This window comes from Theropithecus gelada, chromosome 1 (assembly GCF_003255815.1).
Source record: "Theropithecus gelada isolate Dixy chromosome 1, Tgel_1.0, whole genome shotgun sequence".
NCBI classification, from domain to species: domain Eukaryota; kingdom Metazoa; phylum Chordata; class Mammalia; order Primates; family Cercopithecidae; genus Theropithecus; species Theropithecus gelada.
Window position 1 is genome coordinate 131141158 of NC_037668.1, and position 19747 is coordinate 131160904.

Sequence of the window (19747 nt, forward strand, 5' to 3'; positions counted from 1 at the left end):
GAGTGAATATCACCTATTCTTTACCTGCTCCAAATAAAAATCCTGAGCTACAGACTAAGAAATAACTAAAGCATGGCAGTTGTTTATATACACCTCAATAATATATACATAGTAATGAAAGAACACATAATAATTTACAAAGCAGTGACTGCCATACATCTGACACATACCCATCAAACATCAAAAAATAAAAACTTACCATGGGACCAACATCCCCATTTTCACCTTTTTCACCAGGTGGGCCTGGCAGACCCTAAGAAAATATAATAGAAAAATAATAAAAATCACTCAAGTATTTAAAAAGACACGTTTGATCAATTTCTAAGATAAAATCAAGTATAAAGTTCAATAAGTACATGGAAATGAAGATTCAGATACTAACATCTGTTAAAATACCTACTATACGAGTGTTGACCACATGTAATAAAATCTTACACCTACATTTACAAATAACATTTATTTTTTGTATAATATTATATTGTTTATTTTTAGTTACAATAACTAAATATATAATTTGATCTGGGAATTTATGAATGCCCAACCATTTGCTCAGTCCTGTACAAATAATATACAGAACTTCTCTGGTACAGATTTCTGGAAACTCTTGGCCCAAAATATTTTAGAACACGAGGTTTTTATAGTTAGGTACCAGTTTGGTAAAATAAATATTCTAATATATTTCAAAGGTTATGAATATCTTCTGAATTCTTGAAACTGTTAATTCAATTTCTGAATCTCACAAATCATTGAGCTCATGAAACCTACTATATTATACTTTTAAAAACTCTTTCGGGTCGGGAGCGGTGGCTCACGCCTGTAATCCCAGCATGTTGGGAGGCTGAGGCGGGCGGATCACGAGGTCAGGAGATTGAGACCATCCTGGCTAACACCAGTGAAACCCCATCTCGACTAAAAATACAGGAAAAAAAAAAAAAATAGCCGGGCGTAGTGTCAGGCACCTGTAGTCCCAGCTACTAGGGAGGATGAGACAGGAGAATGCTGTGAACCCGGGAGGCAGAACTTGCAGTGAGCCGAGATTGTGCCACTGCACTCCAGCCTGGGCGACAGGACAAAAAAAAAAAAAAAAAAAATCTTTCAAATCTATTTCCATTGTATTCAATTGCACTGTAACTGCTATTTAGGAGAAGCTCTGTGTTATGGTATAAAGGAAGACAGAAAGATTGCACTCAAATTTCTATTTCTTTATGGAAAAATCTATCTATTTCTTTATGGAAAAATTATTCTACTTCTTGACTACTTACTTGATCATTCCAAGAATTATTCCATGAAGATTATTTTTATTTCCTCTTTCATGTCACAACAATACTTGGTAAGTACATCAATTTTACATTTATAAATTTTCTTATGTCACTTTTGTGTATATTTACAGTCATGAACTACTTTGGGGCACGCATTCATCAGTGATCTTTTAGGTGTCAACTGTTTAGGAACTAGCAGAGGAGCAATCAAAAATTAAAATGTTTGTTGAATGAATGAATTCTAAGAAAATAACCTAACAAGGATAGCTACATTCAATAAAATATTTCTTGCTAATAGTAGCTATGATAGTAAAAATTCTGTCATTCCAGAAGTTTAATCTTAGAAAAAAGAACTAAAGAAATTCAATTATATAAAGTAGTGGAATGTTATGTGACTATTAATGTGATACTAATACTCTAAACATGAATAATATATACAGTAAATAAAAAATAAAAATGAATATGGATGGTATAACTTTAACTGTAAAATATGTATCTAGAATAGGCACGCTAATTATCAGACAGAAATAGCAAACATAGTAATCATTTCTAATATTGTAGGATTATGGATTTTTTTCATTTTTTAATGTTTTAAGAGTATAATTATATATTAATACATCTCACATATGCAATACATAATTTTTAATGTTTATATAATAATATTTTAGGTGTAATCTATTTTAGACAAAAAAATATAAACCATGTAAAAGTTCTAAATAACTGCTAGTACTTTAGTGATATTACTGACTTCTTGACACTGCACTGCAATTGCTGAATATTATTTGACTATGAGCTACTGTGAAAAATACATTTTACTTAATGCTCCCTAACCATGCACATGTAAAGTAGCTGAAACATGAGTTTCAAAAAGCAGTACTTAGCCTTTTGCGCACAGATGATAGCCTTTGATATTTTCATTCTATTTTACTTTATTCTGTTCTATTTAATTTTTTAATGTTGGTAATGTACAAAATTGTTTTTATAACCTACTATATCCACGTGATTTTCAGTTTTTAAAGAGAGTACTTTACTGGATGTATTTATATATTTGTTTAATTGTGGCATATATTCATTTTTATAAAGAAATCTTAGTTATGAATTTGTAACAAAAAATATGTACCAGAATTTCATTTATTTTTTCTCAAATGTCAGTAAGATATCTAAGAAAAGAGACTGCTATATGTACTCCCCAAACTGTTACTATCATCTGATGATTGTTTCTAGAATTATAAGTGAAGTTTCTGGAAGAAAAAGACAGGTAGTATTTCTCAGATCCTATTGACCTAAAAATTACTTGTAGGTGATTGCAAAAAATTTTAGGTTCTAAGTCAGTCTATTTCAGAAATTCAAATTCTTAATTTGATGAAACACATAAACTTAAATTCTTAAACATGCATGCATATTTCAACACAGTTGAAATAAATATTTCACTTTAACACCATTTTCTTAAATAGTACATACCACAACTTAAACATAATTAAGTTTCCAAAAACACAATAAATTAAAAATCACATTCCTTATTTTCTATCCTGGTTTTCACACCCTTTAGGATAGGGTTCATCTAATTTAGTATCCCCAAATTAAAAGGTATATCAATATTAGTTCACAGTTTTATTTTTATTACAAACTCAGTTGTACATTTTCATCTTTTTAATGCATATAATTATTCCAATTAATTCAATAAAAATATCACAATAGAAAAAAAATTATTTCTTTTTAATTAAGTTAGATCATAGTTTATATTGTTTAAGACAGAAAATTATCATTATTACAATCAGTGGAGACATAATGAGTCAAAATCTCTTGTTGCATGGAACTAAACACGCTGAAAGGCACTCTAGGGTTAATCAGTTCTCATGAAATGTCCTACCTTTCTCCAAGGAGGTAATTTATGCATAGAGAGTTTCTGTTTTAAGGTCTGTCAATTTAAAATCATTGCCACTTAAATGATGAGTCGAAAATGAAGTTAGACCAAGAACGCACACTCTCTCTCCCTCCATATATATGTATGTGTGTATATCCTTCATATGCAGATGATAGTAAACATCAAATTGAAAAATCAAGACATTTAATCTGAATGTTAGATTATTTTATGTCTATTATAATTGCTAATATCTATTCTGCCATGAAGACTCAATTAAAGGAGGCAGATGCAATTGTGAACATGTTAATTACATTAGCATCATCCAATTTCCTGATTTAAAGAAGTAGCTGTGGGAAAATATAATCACAATTGTAATGAATTGATTTCTTGAGTCACCCTCATCAAAAAGCACATTTCTTACTTTGTGGAAATGAAGATGATAATTGTATTGAATATTTTATAAATATAATCTACAAGACACCTTCTTTAATCATGAGAACTGTTTCTAAATTACGGTTTTATAGGATTCAGACTAATTAGTCAAATGCAAAAAAAGAAAATAAATATCCATTGGCAATCTAATTTTAATGTCCTGCTGTTTTCAAATATGTGTGCTTCTTACACATATTGATATGTGGTACTTATCACTGTTTATGTATAATTGTCTAACAAGTATAACTGAGTTAAACATGACAAGTATGAAAGTAAAATTTTTTCACTTTCCAAGTTTAAAAAGAATTATTTTGACCTTAAAATAAAATGAGACAATTAAAAAATCATGTTATCTGATAAACATCCATTGAGTGTTTTAACAGTAATAGTTCATTATACTGTGTTTATAATGTAATTTGTGTAATTATGCATATAATAAGCTATCTAATATCAAAAAACAGTAATTGTATAATTATATTTATAAAAATGAAGATATAAACTGTTTATATAAATTCAATTTACATATACTTTTCTACAACTTCACAAATTTCTAGGTTCAGTGAACTAGATGACTTAATTTACCATTTCTAATACTAATAATATACCATAAGTTATCCTCATGTGGTTCCTCAATATCATTTAAGACAAAATGTTACAACCTTTGCGTGGATCACTAGGAAGAGATAGAATAAGCAAGAGGAAGAAAAAAGCTCAATGCCTCCAAAGTTCGTAGGAAGCAGTGAACATCACGTGCAAAGTAAAAAACAACCTAGAATAGAAGATGTCCGCTCTGGAACATTTTCTCTAAGAGTCCAATTGTAAGATATATTTGAACAGAATTCTCTCAGCCTTTAGTGTTCTACAATTTAATACTTCTTTTCCTGGATATGCTTCATAAAGTTTAAATTATAATTTTAAAATAATAATAATTTATCTTAAATGATCGACTGTTAATTTGTTTACCTATTATTGTTTAACATGTGCTGTTGGCAGTTGCTATTGGCAGGATCCCATTTCTTTGAGAAATGCTTCTAATTTTTTTTAGCCATCTTGAAAGTAAGAGTCATAGGTCGAATTTCTCCAGGGATCCATCCCTGTCTCCCTAGGAATTTGTGTGCCTCCTATTGCTATCAGTCTGAAATACTAACTTATCTTCTTATGAGTCGTATGAAAGAACCCTAATACCTTACTTTTAAGTATCAGACTTAGGTAAAGCTGTAGTTCATTTTCCAAACAAAATAGGAGTGAAGAAAGGAGGTGTAATAATTAAAGTGGGGCTAAAAATACTCCAGAATTAGGAACCAGCCCTGATACACGTTCAGGAGAATTAATCAAACATGATAACAAGGATTTCAAGTTCAGTTACACATTTAAATAAAATAATCTTTATGAATAAACATTATTCTCAAGTTCTTATGTAGAACAAAGAAAAAAAATATTTTGTTTTACATCCATCAGAAAGCCTGGTGAGAAGTAGGTAGAAATGATGGAGTAAACAATGACAGGGGCATCTTACCTGAAGACCTATTGGACCAGGAGGTCCAGGGAAGCCTCTGGCACCCTCATCACCTTTTTGCCCAAACATCCCCTGCTGTCCTCTAGGACCTGGTTCACCATCACCTCCCTAGAGAAGAGAAAGAAAAATTGTCCCAAACTAGAAAAAAATTATTATTATATGGGTCATTACAAAAAATGTGACCATTTCCAATTTAACCGAAGCAGATGTATTTAAGAATAACCAAGTAAAAAGTAGACTAAATTCCCATTATTTGCTTCAATATGTTATTGTTTGTTTTGCTTGCTTGCTTTGCTTCTGGATTATGACTGATTTTGATTTGATCCTGTATACCAAGAGAAGCAAAAGCTGTCTCATAATGGAAATAATTTTCTGAATTATTACATATTAAGGAATTCTCAACAAATTATTACTTATTTTCAAATGAAGTTACAATATGTTTTGTTTCTAAGAATCAGCTTGGCTAGCTATATTTGATCATTTAAATTCGATTTAATGTGAAACATACAAACAAAACTTATTACCCCAAAAAATTGACTGGTTATGGGACAGTATATAAATTTAACCAGGGAGCTGTAAGGATTTAGATTTATGGAACAATGTGGAATACTTACAGCAATTCCAGGGGCACCAACTGGTCCTTGAAGACCTGGGGGACCAGGAGGACCCTGCAGTGAGATAAAAATAAGTAATTTATAAAGTGAAGCCAGAAGAGCCTCAGCTATATGAAACAGAACATTTAGCCTACCAAGATCAAATATTTCTGCACTCCTTTGGAAAAAAAAGAAGCATCGCATAGAACTCTTTTGCATTTAGTGCAATCATTATTTATTTTACTTCTTGATACTCAAACTTTCACATTTGAAATCAATTTTAAGTTGACATATATTGAAAGCACTCTTATCTGTAATATTCAAGATAGATTTCTATGCTAACAGAAATCAAGTTGTAAGATTCACATTTGAAAATTTTCAAAGTATCAGATTTCTTTAATGAGATAAATATGATTAGGAAAGAGTTCATGAAAAATTTGTATACTATCTTCTGAGTAAACATCAGAATTCTGAAGGTTCTATACAGATAGAATGTAGTGATATATGAAAATTTGGAATTTTCACATATGCATACACATGTAAACTAATTGTTACATATTAAGTACACCAGGACCTCTTATTTTGAGCAGTAGTTTTCAAAAGGCATTATGAGTCTTACATGCATAGCTATTTCTTCAGTGTCTCATTTTCTTACATTAGTAACTGGTCAGGTAATAGGAAAAGCTCAGGCATTAAAGAAATAAAAGTATCATTGAACTGTTTTGTTCTGTATCATAACTACTACTTGTGGGGAAACTATTAAAGCAAGATTCTGAAAATCTGGTTCATGGGCCACTGGGAGTTCTTCATATCCTTTTAGGATTCTGCTAGTTCATAACTCTTCTCATAACAACAGTAAGGCATTATTTGTCCTTTATACTATATAGACTTTTACATTAATGATGTAAAAATCTGTGGTGAATAAAATTGCTGGTAACTCAGTGCTAATCATGTTGGTAGCTACCATTTGTAAAAGTATTAATTGCGTTTTATCATGACATACTCTCAGTCAACATAAAAATGGCTGTTCCGCCCAAGAATGTTATGGATGTAATTGTATTGATGAGGCTTTGGTAGTTATCAATATTATTACATATTGACCTTGAATATGTGTCTTTTCATATTTGTTTGACAAATTGAAGACATACATAAATTATTTTTGCCTCATACTGTAGTACAGTGTTTGTCTCAAAGGAAAAAAAAAAAAAACACTTGGATTATAGTTTGAAATGCCGGCGGAACTTTTACATGGAACACTAAATTTTACATGGAGCACTATTTTTACTTGAAAGAGCAGCTGACAGAAAAACTATGATTATTTATAATCACAGTTATAAATAATAAATGTGATTATAAATAATCAGTTATAAATAATAACTGCGATTATAAATAATAAGTATGATTTTGGCAGATGTTATTCAATATAAAGGAAGCCTTGGATTTCAAAGAAAACAACTGACAGTATTGACCATCAATAACATTTAAACTTTAAAACAAAAATTAGAATTTTGGAAATCTTTCATCTGCCATTGCAGGCTTTACATCTTCCCAATCTGAAAGTATTTTCCTATGATATTGATATTGCATAAAGAATTGTGTCAATACTTTGAGGATCGTACCCAGGAAACTAATAATTTCCAAATTATCAATGAAGGGTATTACAAAATTCTGTATGAAACATAGGCATCAATGTGCAAGATAGAGCAGTGGAATATAAAGTAATAGCACAAAAAGTTCACTGTTTTTGTTTCAAATTCTGTTTTGCAATTGACCTTTAAGAAAAACTACCACTTATAAAATTCCTATGTAAAATCAAAGAATATTCAAAATTACCTGAAAAGTTACTGAAAATGCTCCTCCCTTTTATAACTACATAATTTATGTGAGCCTAGATTTTCTTCATGCTTTCAACCAAAACATGTCACCACAGGCTGAACTAGATATGAGAATATAGCTTCTTCTATTAAGCTAGACAAAAAAAAATGTAACAATGCTACTCTTGGGACTATATATTTTTATTTGGAAAAATATAGCTTTTTTATTAAAAGTGCTTTGGGCTTCTTATTCTTAATTTTAAATAAATCAATCACTAAATATTTTAAATATATCAGTTTTCATTCATATTATAGTAACCCATATAAACAAAAGCTTTTTGGGCTCCTCAAAAACCTTTCAGAGTATGCAAGGGGCCTGAGGAAAACTATTTGAGATTTGCTGGCCCAAATAATGGTCATTCAGTCATTTTAGCATAGCTTTTAAGGAGTAAATAAAACTTTTTAAAATGTGGCTTCTGTCAAGTGTATAAGGTAGTCTAATTAAATCAATAGTATTTATTTATCATTAAGAAATCTAAATGGAATCTAAAGTAATTTACTGCTATCATTTGCATATGGTTTGTCCCCACTGAACCTCATGTTGAAATCTAATTCCCAATGTTGAAGGTAGAGTCTAATGGGAGGGGTTTGGGTTCTTAAGGTGGATCCATAAGGAATAGCTGCATAGTGATTGAGTTCTTGCTCTAGGGAGATTGAATTGGTACTTGAAGGAATGAATTAGTTCCCATGAAAGAGGGTTGTTTTAAAGTCAGTATTCCTGAGGGGTTTGGTCTGTCTTTGTTCAGGCCTGCTTCCCCTTTTAAGTTCTCTGCCATGTTTTGACACAGTACAAAAGCCTGCTCACCATAAGCCAACCAGATGCCAGCCCCAGGCTTCTTTGTACAACCTGCTGAACTGTAAGCCAAATAACCTTATTTTACTTTTAAATTATCCAGCCTTGGGTATTCCTTTATAGCAACATAAAACAGACTAAGGCAGACACCAAAATACATTTTGTAAATTTACAGTCAATACTAACTGCACCAAACATATGCAGCTGGTTTTCTGTACACAATTTCTTGTCATAATTTTACAGTACGGATCCAGAGTATCAGTGCTATCACCTATTTGTTGATGTTTTGTTATACTGCATATAAAAATGAATCCAGAGCCTATTATGCATTAAATACTACAATTATTACTGCAAGATTTTTCTCTTTTAATTCTAGAGTTTTCTTTTTAGTTAGAAAAATTCGTCTCATAGGATTTCAGTAACTCTTCAGTTTGGGATTCAATCAATTCTAATAAAAACTTCTTTCAGTTATGTATTAACGTAGGCAGTAATTCCAACCCTAAAAGCATCAGACTGATGGATCACAAAATGGAACCAGACTGGTCTGTTAGAATAAAATTGCTGGTGATAATGTATAAACTTCTATACTAGGTGAAAAAAAAATACTTGAAGGACGTATCTCTGTACTCTCCCAATTTATGTTTCTATTGGAGAGCAAATATATGAACACTTAAAGGGGGAAAAAAGTGAAAATAAAGAACTTAGAAAATAATGTCCACAGATATTCTTTAGAAAGTATAAATTAGTAAGGAAATGCTGAAGCACGTGACAGTATCATCATCCAATATAGTTCATTTAAGAAGTAGGAACATGTTTAAATACATACTTTAAAGAGAATGTAAACTGGTAATGACCAAAGAAAAACATCATAAAGACAAGAGTGAACATACCATTTGAATGAGCAACCAAAATTATTTTGAAGTTTTATGATTTAAAGGAAAAATTTTAAAATAAGTGCTTCTAATATATTGGAATGAGCTACCAATTTGTATACATGTAAAACATAGTAATGCTATTAATTTTGGTAAATATATGTATATATAATTTCTCATAATCTTACAAAAAAGACTATTTCATTATGTTACTCTTTCATTTGTTATAGCAGAGTTATAAATAATGGCCTACAATCATCATACTTTACTTAATCACAGAAATAGAAAACATCACAAATATATAAAATTATAGAATTATGTAACTGCAGAGGTAATGTAGTATTGGTATTATAAGTTTTGGCTAGGAAAGTAAGTAGTATGATATAAAAATATCAATGGTAAATAGGAAAAGGTGTTAAATAAATAATGTTCTCTCAATAAAAAGTAGGAAACTCACATTTTCTCCTTTGTCACCCTTGCTGCCTTTTTGTCCCGGTTCACCAATTTCACCCTGAAATTGAAAGATTTGATTTACAGTGTATCTCTAACATGCTATTTCATTGTCTTAATTATCATCAGTTAAGTTTTGCCTTTAATATAATGACATGCTAGTGTGTACTGTCACTGTTTAAAATGGAAAATCTTGGGTTCCCTCTGCTTCTACCTTTCTAGTGTTGACTAATGTTAACAGACAAGTCAATTTAACTTCAAAGAATACTACAACTGAATTTATAACTTAAAAATTCAATGTGTCTCAAATATTACCTGTATAAACTGATAATGGAAGTACACTGATTTATAAAATCTATAATTACACATTAATCAAAAATTACTTTACTAGCCAGGTGCTGGGTCTCATGCCTGTAATCCCAGGGTTTTGGGAGGTTGAGGTGAAAGATTTGGCCGAGGAGTTTGAGACCAGCCTGGGAAGCAGAGTGAGACCCTGTCCAAAAATAAATGTTTTAAAAAAGTTAGCTGCACATGGTGAAGCATGCTTATAGTCTCAGCTACTTGGGAAGCTGAGGTGGAAGGATCACTTGAGCCCAGGAGTTGGAGGCTGCAGTAAGCCCTGTTGCGCCACTGCACTTCAGCCTGGGCGACAAAGCAAGACTCCGTCTCTCAAAAAAGTAAAAAATAAAAATAAAAACAAAATAACAGCAAAACTACTTCTGCTAATTTTCCAAATGCTAAAATGATGCACATTATCAGAGTGCCGGTTTACAAATTTTTAAATAATATTTTAAAATAATATAATAATATATTCAATCGAAACATTTAACACACAGCCATACATTTGGAATTAGGAGCTTAGAGTCTGTACTCACATGTTGGTACATGATAACAGGATTATCAAGTAAATACATAGCTCATTCTTCAGTCTTATTGTGCAATATGCAAGACATGAGGGCTAATCATATACATGTAATTAATGTTTTTATTTTATATTCATTTCAGAAAGATATTCTTAAAAATAAATAAATTTTGGCATCTACTATTTTTTCTCACTACCACTGTTCTTTTAATTGATTTTTCTGTTTATATATCACATACTCTTTTATGGAACAGATACTAATTCTGAACCTCTTAAATAAAACTTTTGAGCATATGAAAATGTGTGTGAAACTTTGAAAAAGGTAACCATCCACCTGGAGCCTAATCATAAAGATTAGAATTATCTAGAATTCTTGACAAAAATTAAGCTTTTTCACAGGATCTACTAACATGGATAACGAATACCAACCTTGTCTCCGTCTTCCCCAGGAGAGCCGGCAGGACCAGCTGGCCCTGGGAGACCAACAGGACCTTGAACTCCATCTCTCCCTGCAGGCCCTTGGGGACCTTTTTCTCCCTGTATTGAATATCCAAAGATCATTAGTTTTACAGTTTTGAAGTGCAGCTACAGGAGTAATAATCTAGCTTCTATATTTGACAAGGATATTGTTTAATGTTTTTTAGAAGAATGTTTTAAAGAATAAATGATACATGATTCCTACCTTTATTTGTGACTAAGAATACTATTCTTTTAAAATCACTTATAAATCTTAGGCTATGATCCACAAAAATAATTAGGACCCAACTTAGAATTTTTCTTTCAAACATGCAATTATTACATATTGACAAATCAGATTCCTTACGTTTGTAAAACTTTGTTGAGCCTCTACTCCCCTTCCTTTGTGCCACTGACATAGCTGTGCAATGGGTATTAGGCTTTAGAAATCAAAAAATGCACTTGCTCATATGTCCAACTTTGCCATATGCTTTACATGTTTCATATGTAACTTTCTTACTTTTAAGTGTTTGTTTTGGTTCTCCTGGTTTTTGAAAATGGCATTATTTTCATGTTTAAATTGACCTATATGGTGTAATCTTTTAAAAAGTGCCTTGATAATGAACTCAACTTCTGTTTCCAATAAAACATATTTCTATAGTTGAAAATAAATTATTTTCTAGAAGTCAAAATTTCATCAGTTTTGCACAAGACAATATTCTTGATTACATTCAGAGGTCCTTTCTGTCCTTCTGTTATATAAGCTGGGAATCTACAAGTCATTAGGATTTTGCCTTTTCACAACCCCACTTTCCCTCACTTCTCTTAACATCTCCTGTTCCTTTAAAATGACTTAGTTTTGTACATTTTATCTCCTAATTGTCTCTTGAATATATTCACTTTATCTCCACCACTGACACATTATTCTAAAATACTGGTATCCTTGTTCTGAGCTACTGAAAAAAAACGCTTGTCTTTCCCCATATGTATTCTTACTTCCTTCCAATCTATTCATCACACTGCATCCAGAAAGCCAATCAGATCATGTTACCTACATTTTTAGGTAAATTTACTTGTTTACTTTTCCTCAGATAAAGACTTCACGGCTTAGTACAGCCTACCATGATCTAGTTCCTGCTACCTGCCCAAACACATCTAGCCTCCCCCAAGCCTTGCTCTCTGCATTCCAACCCTTCTAGACATTTTTCTCAGTCCCTTCTAGACATTTTTCTCAGCCCCTTAAATCTGATGCCGTGTCCTTTCCTGTGACATTGCCTGAGCACATTTTGTTCCTCTGACCTGGAATGCGCCTATGAGAACTCTTTGCACAGTTAATTCCTTCTCATCTTTTACATCTCACCATCAATGCCTTGTCCCAGAAAAGGCCCCAATTCTAGCAGGTCTCTGTAGTATAATCTGACATACACCATTACATTCCCTTCATATCAGTAACCTGAGTTTGTCATTATATATGTATTTAGTGATTCTTTGCATATTATCAAATTGCCCTATCAGATAGTAAACTATGTGAGGGTAGGAACTGTGTCTGATTTTGCATTCTCTTGTATATCTCTGGCCTCTGGACCAGAGTAGTCACTTAAGGAACTGTTGCTACATTACTTAATTAATGACAACAAAAGTAACACTATCTATAAGGCAAAATTAAATTGTTAACTAATTTATTACTTGCCTGAGTTCCACATGTTCTTATTTTCTAAAAAGGTGCCATAATTATTATGTGAGGGATACCCCTGATGTCACTCTGGAGACCTTTTATTTTCTTCAAACAAATATGATATTTCAAATCTATCAGTACTCAAAGGATGTGCTGTGCTATTCACAGTAAACTTCACTATATTAAATACAATAGTTGATTCAGATAGCTCCCCTTAATTTGAATTTCCTTGCTAGCCTTAAACTCTAAAAGTCAATCCTTTTGTATAAGGTTTCCTGTAAATAAGGCAGATATATTCTCTTCTGCCTTCATTATAGTACACATAATCTCTAGCCAGGAATCACCTGCCATTCATTTCTTCTGACCTGGTCTGTGTGGTGTTGGGAGAAATTCAACAGATCTATAGCACTCTAAATTTATATTAGCTATTTATAATAACTCTTCCTCCATTATGTATCTCTTGGCCCGCAGTCTACACAACTACTGGAAACATTCATCTCCCCTTGTAGCCGGTCTTTATTTCACCACTTCTAACATTCCATTTACATTAATAACTAAATCTTCCCTTAAAAATTGATAGAATTAGCTAAACATCCCCATGTCCTTTGTTTGATTTGGCATGGTCTTATATTTAACCTATACTCCCACCCACAACTTTTATTACAATACACAAAATCCATCACTCCTTCCTCAACAGCTCATTTATGTATTTATTAGCAGTTTATTATTTCATCCTTTTTTATGGCACTCTGGTTCACACACTGATGGTAATGATAATACTACTACTAATAGTAATGATTATTCTGAACACTTATCACAATTATGAAAAATGATTGAGAACTGTGATTTTATCTAGTCCTCACAAAATACTGTGATTATCTTCTTTTCAGAGACGGCCATCTTCTTTTCAGAGATGAGAAAACAGAGGTTTTGATGTCAAATAACTTAACCGAAATCATGAACTAAATAAATGATAGGGCTAGCTCCCAACCCACTTCTGGTTGTCTTCAAGCAGGCAACTTGAGTCTACTCTCATTTCCTTAACTCCTTAACTTTTCCACCAACTATTTTCTTATTATTGATCAAGTAGATAAATATATGCACCACACAATAATAATAATAATGAGGCAATGTACTCAATCTTACTAGTACTTCCACCTACTGTTCATTTTTCTATGGGTTCCATTGCCTTGCTTGAGGTGATTTACACTCCTATATAGCCCATTTTTTTTCTTTTTGAATCAATTTAGAATTAACCTAAAGCTATAAATGTCCAGCAGGTAAAATCCCAGTCTCTTTATTTCTTTGTCTTTCAGATTTCTGTATTCTCGATCTTTTACAACATCCCACAAAAGGGAACTTGTTTATCTCTTGTTCTGTTTGATGGCATGCCTCTGGAGATACACACACACACACACACACACACACACACACACGAAAGAAAGAAAAAAAAAAAAACCTCGTGGACTATTTCTCTCTCTTATTAGATGCTTTGGAAACTGACACCCATTATAATTCTCCATTAAGACTGAGTCCAGACTTCTGCTCTCCCTCAACATTAAATCACATAGTGATCCAAAACTATGCCTTTAAACATCACTCTTATTTTAAATGACTCCCAGACTTACATTTCTGGCACTAATTATTTTCTCTGCAATTATACACAGACACACATGCTAGAAATTGTAAATAAGTATTTGGAGAATATTTTTCCTAAAATCTCAAGACCTACCTCCCAGAGTTTCTAATGTAACTGATTAATATAGGGATGTTACTTAGGACATTTCTCCATTCCAGGAAGCAGGGTTGATAGGTAGGTGGACCAAGGGCTTGTCTGCCACAGGCCCCATCTTGTCTTTTTTTTTTTTTTTTTAAATGCAAGTATAAACCTGCTGATAATTGCATAACATTTTGATAACACAAGCTACTCAGCAGAGGTAAGATCTAAAATTTGTTTGGAAAAAGGAAGAAGTAAAGGCTAGATATAACATTTTGCCAAACATTTTCATCAGTTTTTACTAAACCTCTGAATATATATCTATAACTCCTTTCACTGAACACTATTATTACCACTTCATGCTACTGTTCCTAAGCAGACAGCTCCTTCAAAAGTATAATGCTAGCAATACAGTGCCTACCCCTTAGTTATTCTAAATAGCTAATTTTGGCTAATAGAAAATGGAATGAACATCCTGGAGTTGTTGTCCTTGGCTGGGATAACTGAAAGAGAATGGGTAAGTAAGGCATTCCCTTTTCCCTTCCCTAGTTATGATATCACTAATTACCAACAAAACTCAGGCATGAATCCTGGCTCTTACAAAGGCTAATGTCAATAATTTTTCATCTATCTCACCTAATTAATTTCTTATCAATTTCAATGCTTTTCCATATTCTGATCTTTATTTCAATAATTTACTTATTCTTCATAAAGCTAAGGTAATTATCCACTTTAAAACCTACCATTCAATATATTATCTTCACAGAAATATTGACTTATCTAATTAGTATATTCTCAATTTGTATAAAAAGCAATTTATGCCTATTTTCTCCATATGCATTATTTAGTGTATTATGCAAAATATGTGTTCCCTATATTTTTAAATTAACTTGTACTAAAGGACCTGAATCTATTTTCTATCTTCTCCCGGTACACAGTACACTATGAAATATATTTTCTCAGCATATTAAAAGTGCTTTTTCTGTCACCTAAAAGTTCTATCCACAGGTGGCATGGCCCATTCCAACACTCTAACTCTTTCTGAAAGGTAATGGATTACAGGAAACAATTTTTTTTTAAAATTTTTAAACTGCTACAGTTTTAATGTGTCACCAAAAAAACATCTTTTGGAAACTTAATTCCCTATGCAACAGTGCAGGGGAATGGGGCCTAATGATTAGGCCATGAGGGCAAAGTGAAATTAATTAATGCCGTTATTGCATTAGTGGGTTCATTACAACAAAGGGAATTTGTTTTCTTTTTACTCTCTCTCTCGCCCTCTCTTTGTCCTTCTACGATGGGATGATGTGTCAAGAATTTCGTTACCAGATGTGATCCCACTAGCTTGGACTTTCCATCCACCAGAACCATGAGCCAATATATTTTTGTTCATTATAAATTACCCAGTCTGTAGTGTTCTGTTAAAACTGCACAAAATGGTCTCAAACAGAAACATTGGAATATCACAGAATAATCAGAGAAAATGCATAGATAACGAAAGCAAATCAAATTGATAAAACTGAAGTCTTAGTGATAGAGGAGTATTTTTGAATATAAGCTTAAGCTTAATTTTATATCTCAACACTTACCAGTATATAAAAATATTAAACTTATATTTTTGTGTATCAGAGCCAGTACTTTTTATCTACATTTACTGAAACAGTTTGCATTTTAATCTTGTAGAAAGAGAGAATTATTTTTTAAAAATACAATCACATCAAAACCAGGAACAAAAATAGAGAAGAAATCTTAACAAAGAAATCTAAATCTAATAAGTGGAATAGAGTCCATAGTCATGTAAATATAAAATGTTAAAATCCAATAAATATTAGATGAAATAATTGGTCAGATGTTCCCCGTCTCATTCACTGGTGATCAGAGCTCAAATTACATGAGAAGGGCAGCTACTTTCTATGAGTTTCATATACAGACTATGGAAATGCTAGAAGTTGAATTTGTATTACAAGAGGTGTAAAAAGTTCACACTTTTCTAATGTAAAGCAGCAAGGTATAGCTTTAATCAAAAACTCACAACTTTTTTTATTTTTTATTTTTTAAAGCAAAATGAGAAGCCTTTTACATTAATAATATCCAACTCCCTTACAGGTATTATGGTTTCATAAAGTGTGGGAAAATGTCATCTCATTTAATTGAATTTGAAATTTTCTCTATTATATATATACAAGCCAGTGTATTTATATGCCAGACACATATACAGAGAGAATACAGTGGTGTACGAAAAGCTAATATTATTGAATAAAAAGTAATAATGTGTACAGGGTAGCAGTGTAGTATATTTTCTTCTAGACATTACTTACAGGAGCACCTTTCTCTCCAGCTGGACCAGGAGGACCCTGAGGTCCCGGGCGCCCTGGTAAACCAATTGGGCCAGCTGTACCTGCTGACCCACGTTCTCCTGGTGAGCCCTAGTACACAAGAAAAGAAGTATTTTGTTATTAAAGAAAGCAATACTGGCTTAAGAATCGCTTATTTAACAATAGTTTCTTACAGTCTAGTAAATTATGTTAAAGTAACATTTAGAGTTTAGATAATTTTAGGATCCCAAAGAGAAACAGTTGTATCCACCATTTGAGATACTAATTTCCAGGCCCAATATTAAGCATAGATGTTGGCGTTAGAAAATATTGATGAGATGAAAAAATACTTCAAAATTAGATGTATTTAATGTTTACTTAGTTACCTGTTTTTATTTAAGTGTTCATAATTGGGCACAATGCTTTATAAATAATAACTTCCTACACAAATTTCTCGCTGTATTATAATGAAATGGCAGAATACAATCCCTAGACTAGTGTTTCTTGAAGTTATCTCTGGGCTTTATTTCAAATGTGCTGAACGAAGATTTCAAAATAAAAAAAAAAATGAGTTCAGAAATTCTTTGCATTAGGATATACACATAATTTTTTACAAAATAACATTTGATAATCACGATCCCAAAGTTTGGACATTTTCTCATAGAATAAGCCCTTAAATTTAACTTAGAGTTCTATAAGAACATGGGGTCTTATGAACACTGATGAGATAATTTGAATCTGATTAGGATTTTTTTTTTAACTGAATTTCAAAAAAGATGTTATGTTTTTAACTAGTTTGCTTTTTAAAAAAACCCTCATATATATAGATTTTTGAAAATAACCACATGGATACTGCCTTTATAGTAGTTATCTGTACCTACAATTTAAGAAAACATTATTAAAACAAGAATAAAAGAAATGCAGACATACGTACTAAGTACTGTAAAGCTCAAATATAATCTATTACTACTTCCAATTTTGGGTAGTAAAAGATAACAAAAAAATTGTCTTTGGATTCTCAGAGGGGTGATTAAATTACAATTTATCTTTTTATTTTATGATTCAACTATAAAATATTAGAAAATATAATTGCTAGTATTTTTTCTTAATAATTAACATACTTAGATAATAGCATCATCATTTCAAAATTCAGACGGAAAATTATTTATAAAAGTTGGAAAAGACATTACTTCATGTTTTCTACTATTATACTTACCATATTTTAGAAATCAGTTTATTATACAAATATGCATTATTTACCTTGTTTAATTTGTATTTTTATTAACTAGGAAATTAATTACATGTGATAAAAATGATAATCATACAAACAACTTGTATTAACATAGTACTTTACAATTTACCAATCAGTTTAAGTTTCATCTTATCATTTTATTCTCACAATTCCAGGTAGTTGATAGAGCTATTGTAGCATCTGTTTTAAAAATGAGGAATCTCTGGCTCAAAGAAGTTAACCGTCCTTCCTGTAATCATATAACTAGTTAAGAGAACCCTGAGCTTGGACTCTACTCTGATTTCTTGACAAAGCCACCTTTGGTTCTTTCTAATGAGGACAGCAATGTTTGTAATTATTGGGTATCTTAAACTTAGGTGACATAGTTTGGAGAGACATTGCCAAAAATATAGTTAAAGAAATTGTGAAATTTGACCTTGATATAAACAAAAGTGGCATTTTTGAGCTGTAAGTAAGTAGATGTTCAAAAACGAATCTAGGGAATATTTTTATATGGCATAATAAACGAGTTGTATGTAAACTCTATTTTTACCAATGAAGTATTCCAAATACTAAAGAGGAGGCTATAGTTACAAGAGAAAATTGCAGTTAGTACTTTTTAGATAATAAACATATACTCTTTTGTCAATGTATTTTTTTAATTTAATAATATTAAAATATTTTATGAATAAAATAGTCAACCACAAGTTGTATTACTGTTAACCAAGTAACAGACTCCTGGTGAATGATTCTAGAAGTCAGTGCAGAAGAAAAAATTATAAAATCCTCTTAGTGTTGTACATTCAAAATGAGCAACCCTAAGAGTAAAAAGAACACAAATATTTGCCTCCAATTCTTTGAGAGGGAGGTCAGGAAGGAAGAAAAAAGCACAGGAAGTGGATAAGGAGAAGAGCAAGAAGAACAAGGGCTATGAATTGAGAGGAATGCAAAGGTGTCTCTTGAATTACTAAAAATAGAGGAAAGAAAAAAAATCAGTAATAAAAGTTCTCCTTTTTTGGCAACAGAAACACATCAACAGAAGACAATACATGATGCAACTAGGGTTATTCTATTCAAGTTAAAATTAATACCACTAAAGATAAATCTCCACTAATCTGAAAAGCTGATTTATTGAGGATCAATGTACATACAAGGTGACTATATTACATTTTTGTTTAGTATTTCACTTCTAACCCTCACAAAATGATTGCTACCCATTAGTTTTATCAAACCTAGAATAAGCATTTGATTTAACTCCTGCAGTATTTCATTTGTAACTGGCTATTCAAAAAGAGGTGCAATTTTAATTTGTCAGGCCGTAAAAATTTTCTCTCTTTAATCCTATTTAAACTCTGACTGTTCAAAGACTACCCTAGGAAGATATCATACTAGGCTATGGTAAAGCTGATGGTTACTAGACTAGAATGAAAAACGGGAAAATCAGCAAAAGTTGGAAATCCATTCTAAGAGAATTAACTAATCTCCAATTATTATGCCTACTAATTAACAATTATTGTGCTAAGTACTTTGCATACATAATATAATTTTATTGCTGTATGACTTGTATATTTTTAAGTTAAAGACCATAGACTCAAGGTCTCTGTGCCTTAATTCACTACCAAGTTTTTTCCTACAATACTTAGCAGTTTATAAATGGTGAGAACAAAATTTCCTTGACTCATTGTACCCATAAAACTCATGGGTACAATGAATTGTGTTAAATTTTAATAAGTGGAAGAAATATAGCCATTTAAGAGCTACTTCTACCAGAACAAGCTCATATTGGTTGAACATTCTCTAAAACAAACAAAGAAAAAACTTAAAGGAATTGATGAAAA

At 31.6% G+C, this 19747-nt stretch overlaps 1 protein-coding gene across 4 annotated transcripts in view; it reads right to left on the reverse strand.

The window, feature by feature from the left end:
• COL11A1 (collagen type XI alpha 1 chain) overlaps positions 1 to 19747 on the reverse strand; it is a 218049-nt gene that overhangs the window by 45513 nt on the left and 152789 nt on the right. For all 4 annotated transcript variants that reach the window (XM_025398299.1, XM_025398280.1, XM_025398308.1 and 1 more), the window contains 6 exons: positions 16682 to 16789; positions 10945 to 11052; positions 9661 to 9714; positions 5686 to 5739; positions 5072 to 5179; positions 200 to 253 (listed from right to left, as the gene is read on the reverse strand). In XM_025398299.1, coding sequence (XP_025254084.1) covers positions 200 to 253; positions 5072 to 5179; positions 5686 to 5739; positions 9661 to 9714; positions 10945 to 11052; positions 16682 to 16789 — 486 coding nt within the window. The remainder of the gene's footprint in view (positions 1 to 199; positions 254 to 5071; positions 5180 to 5685; positions 5740 to 9660; positions 9715 to 10944; positions 11053 to 16681; positions 16790 to 19747) is intronic.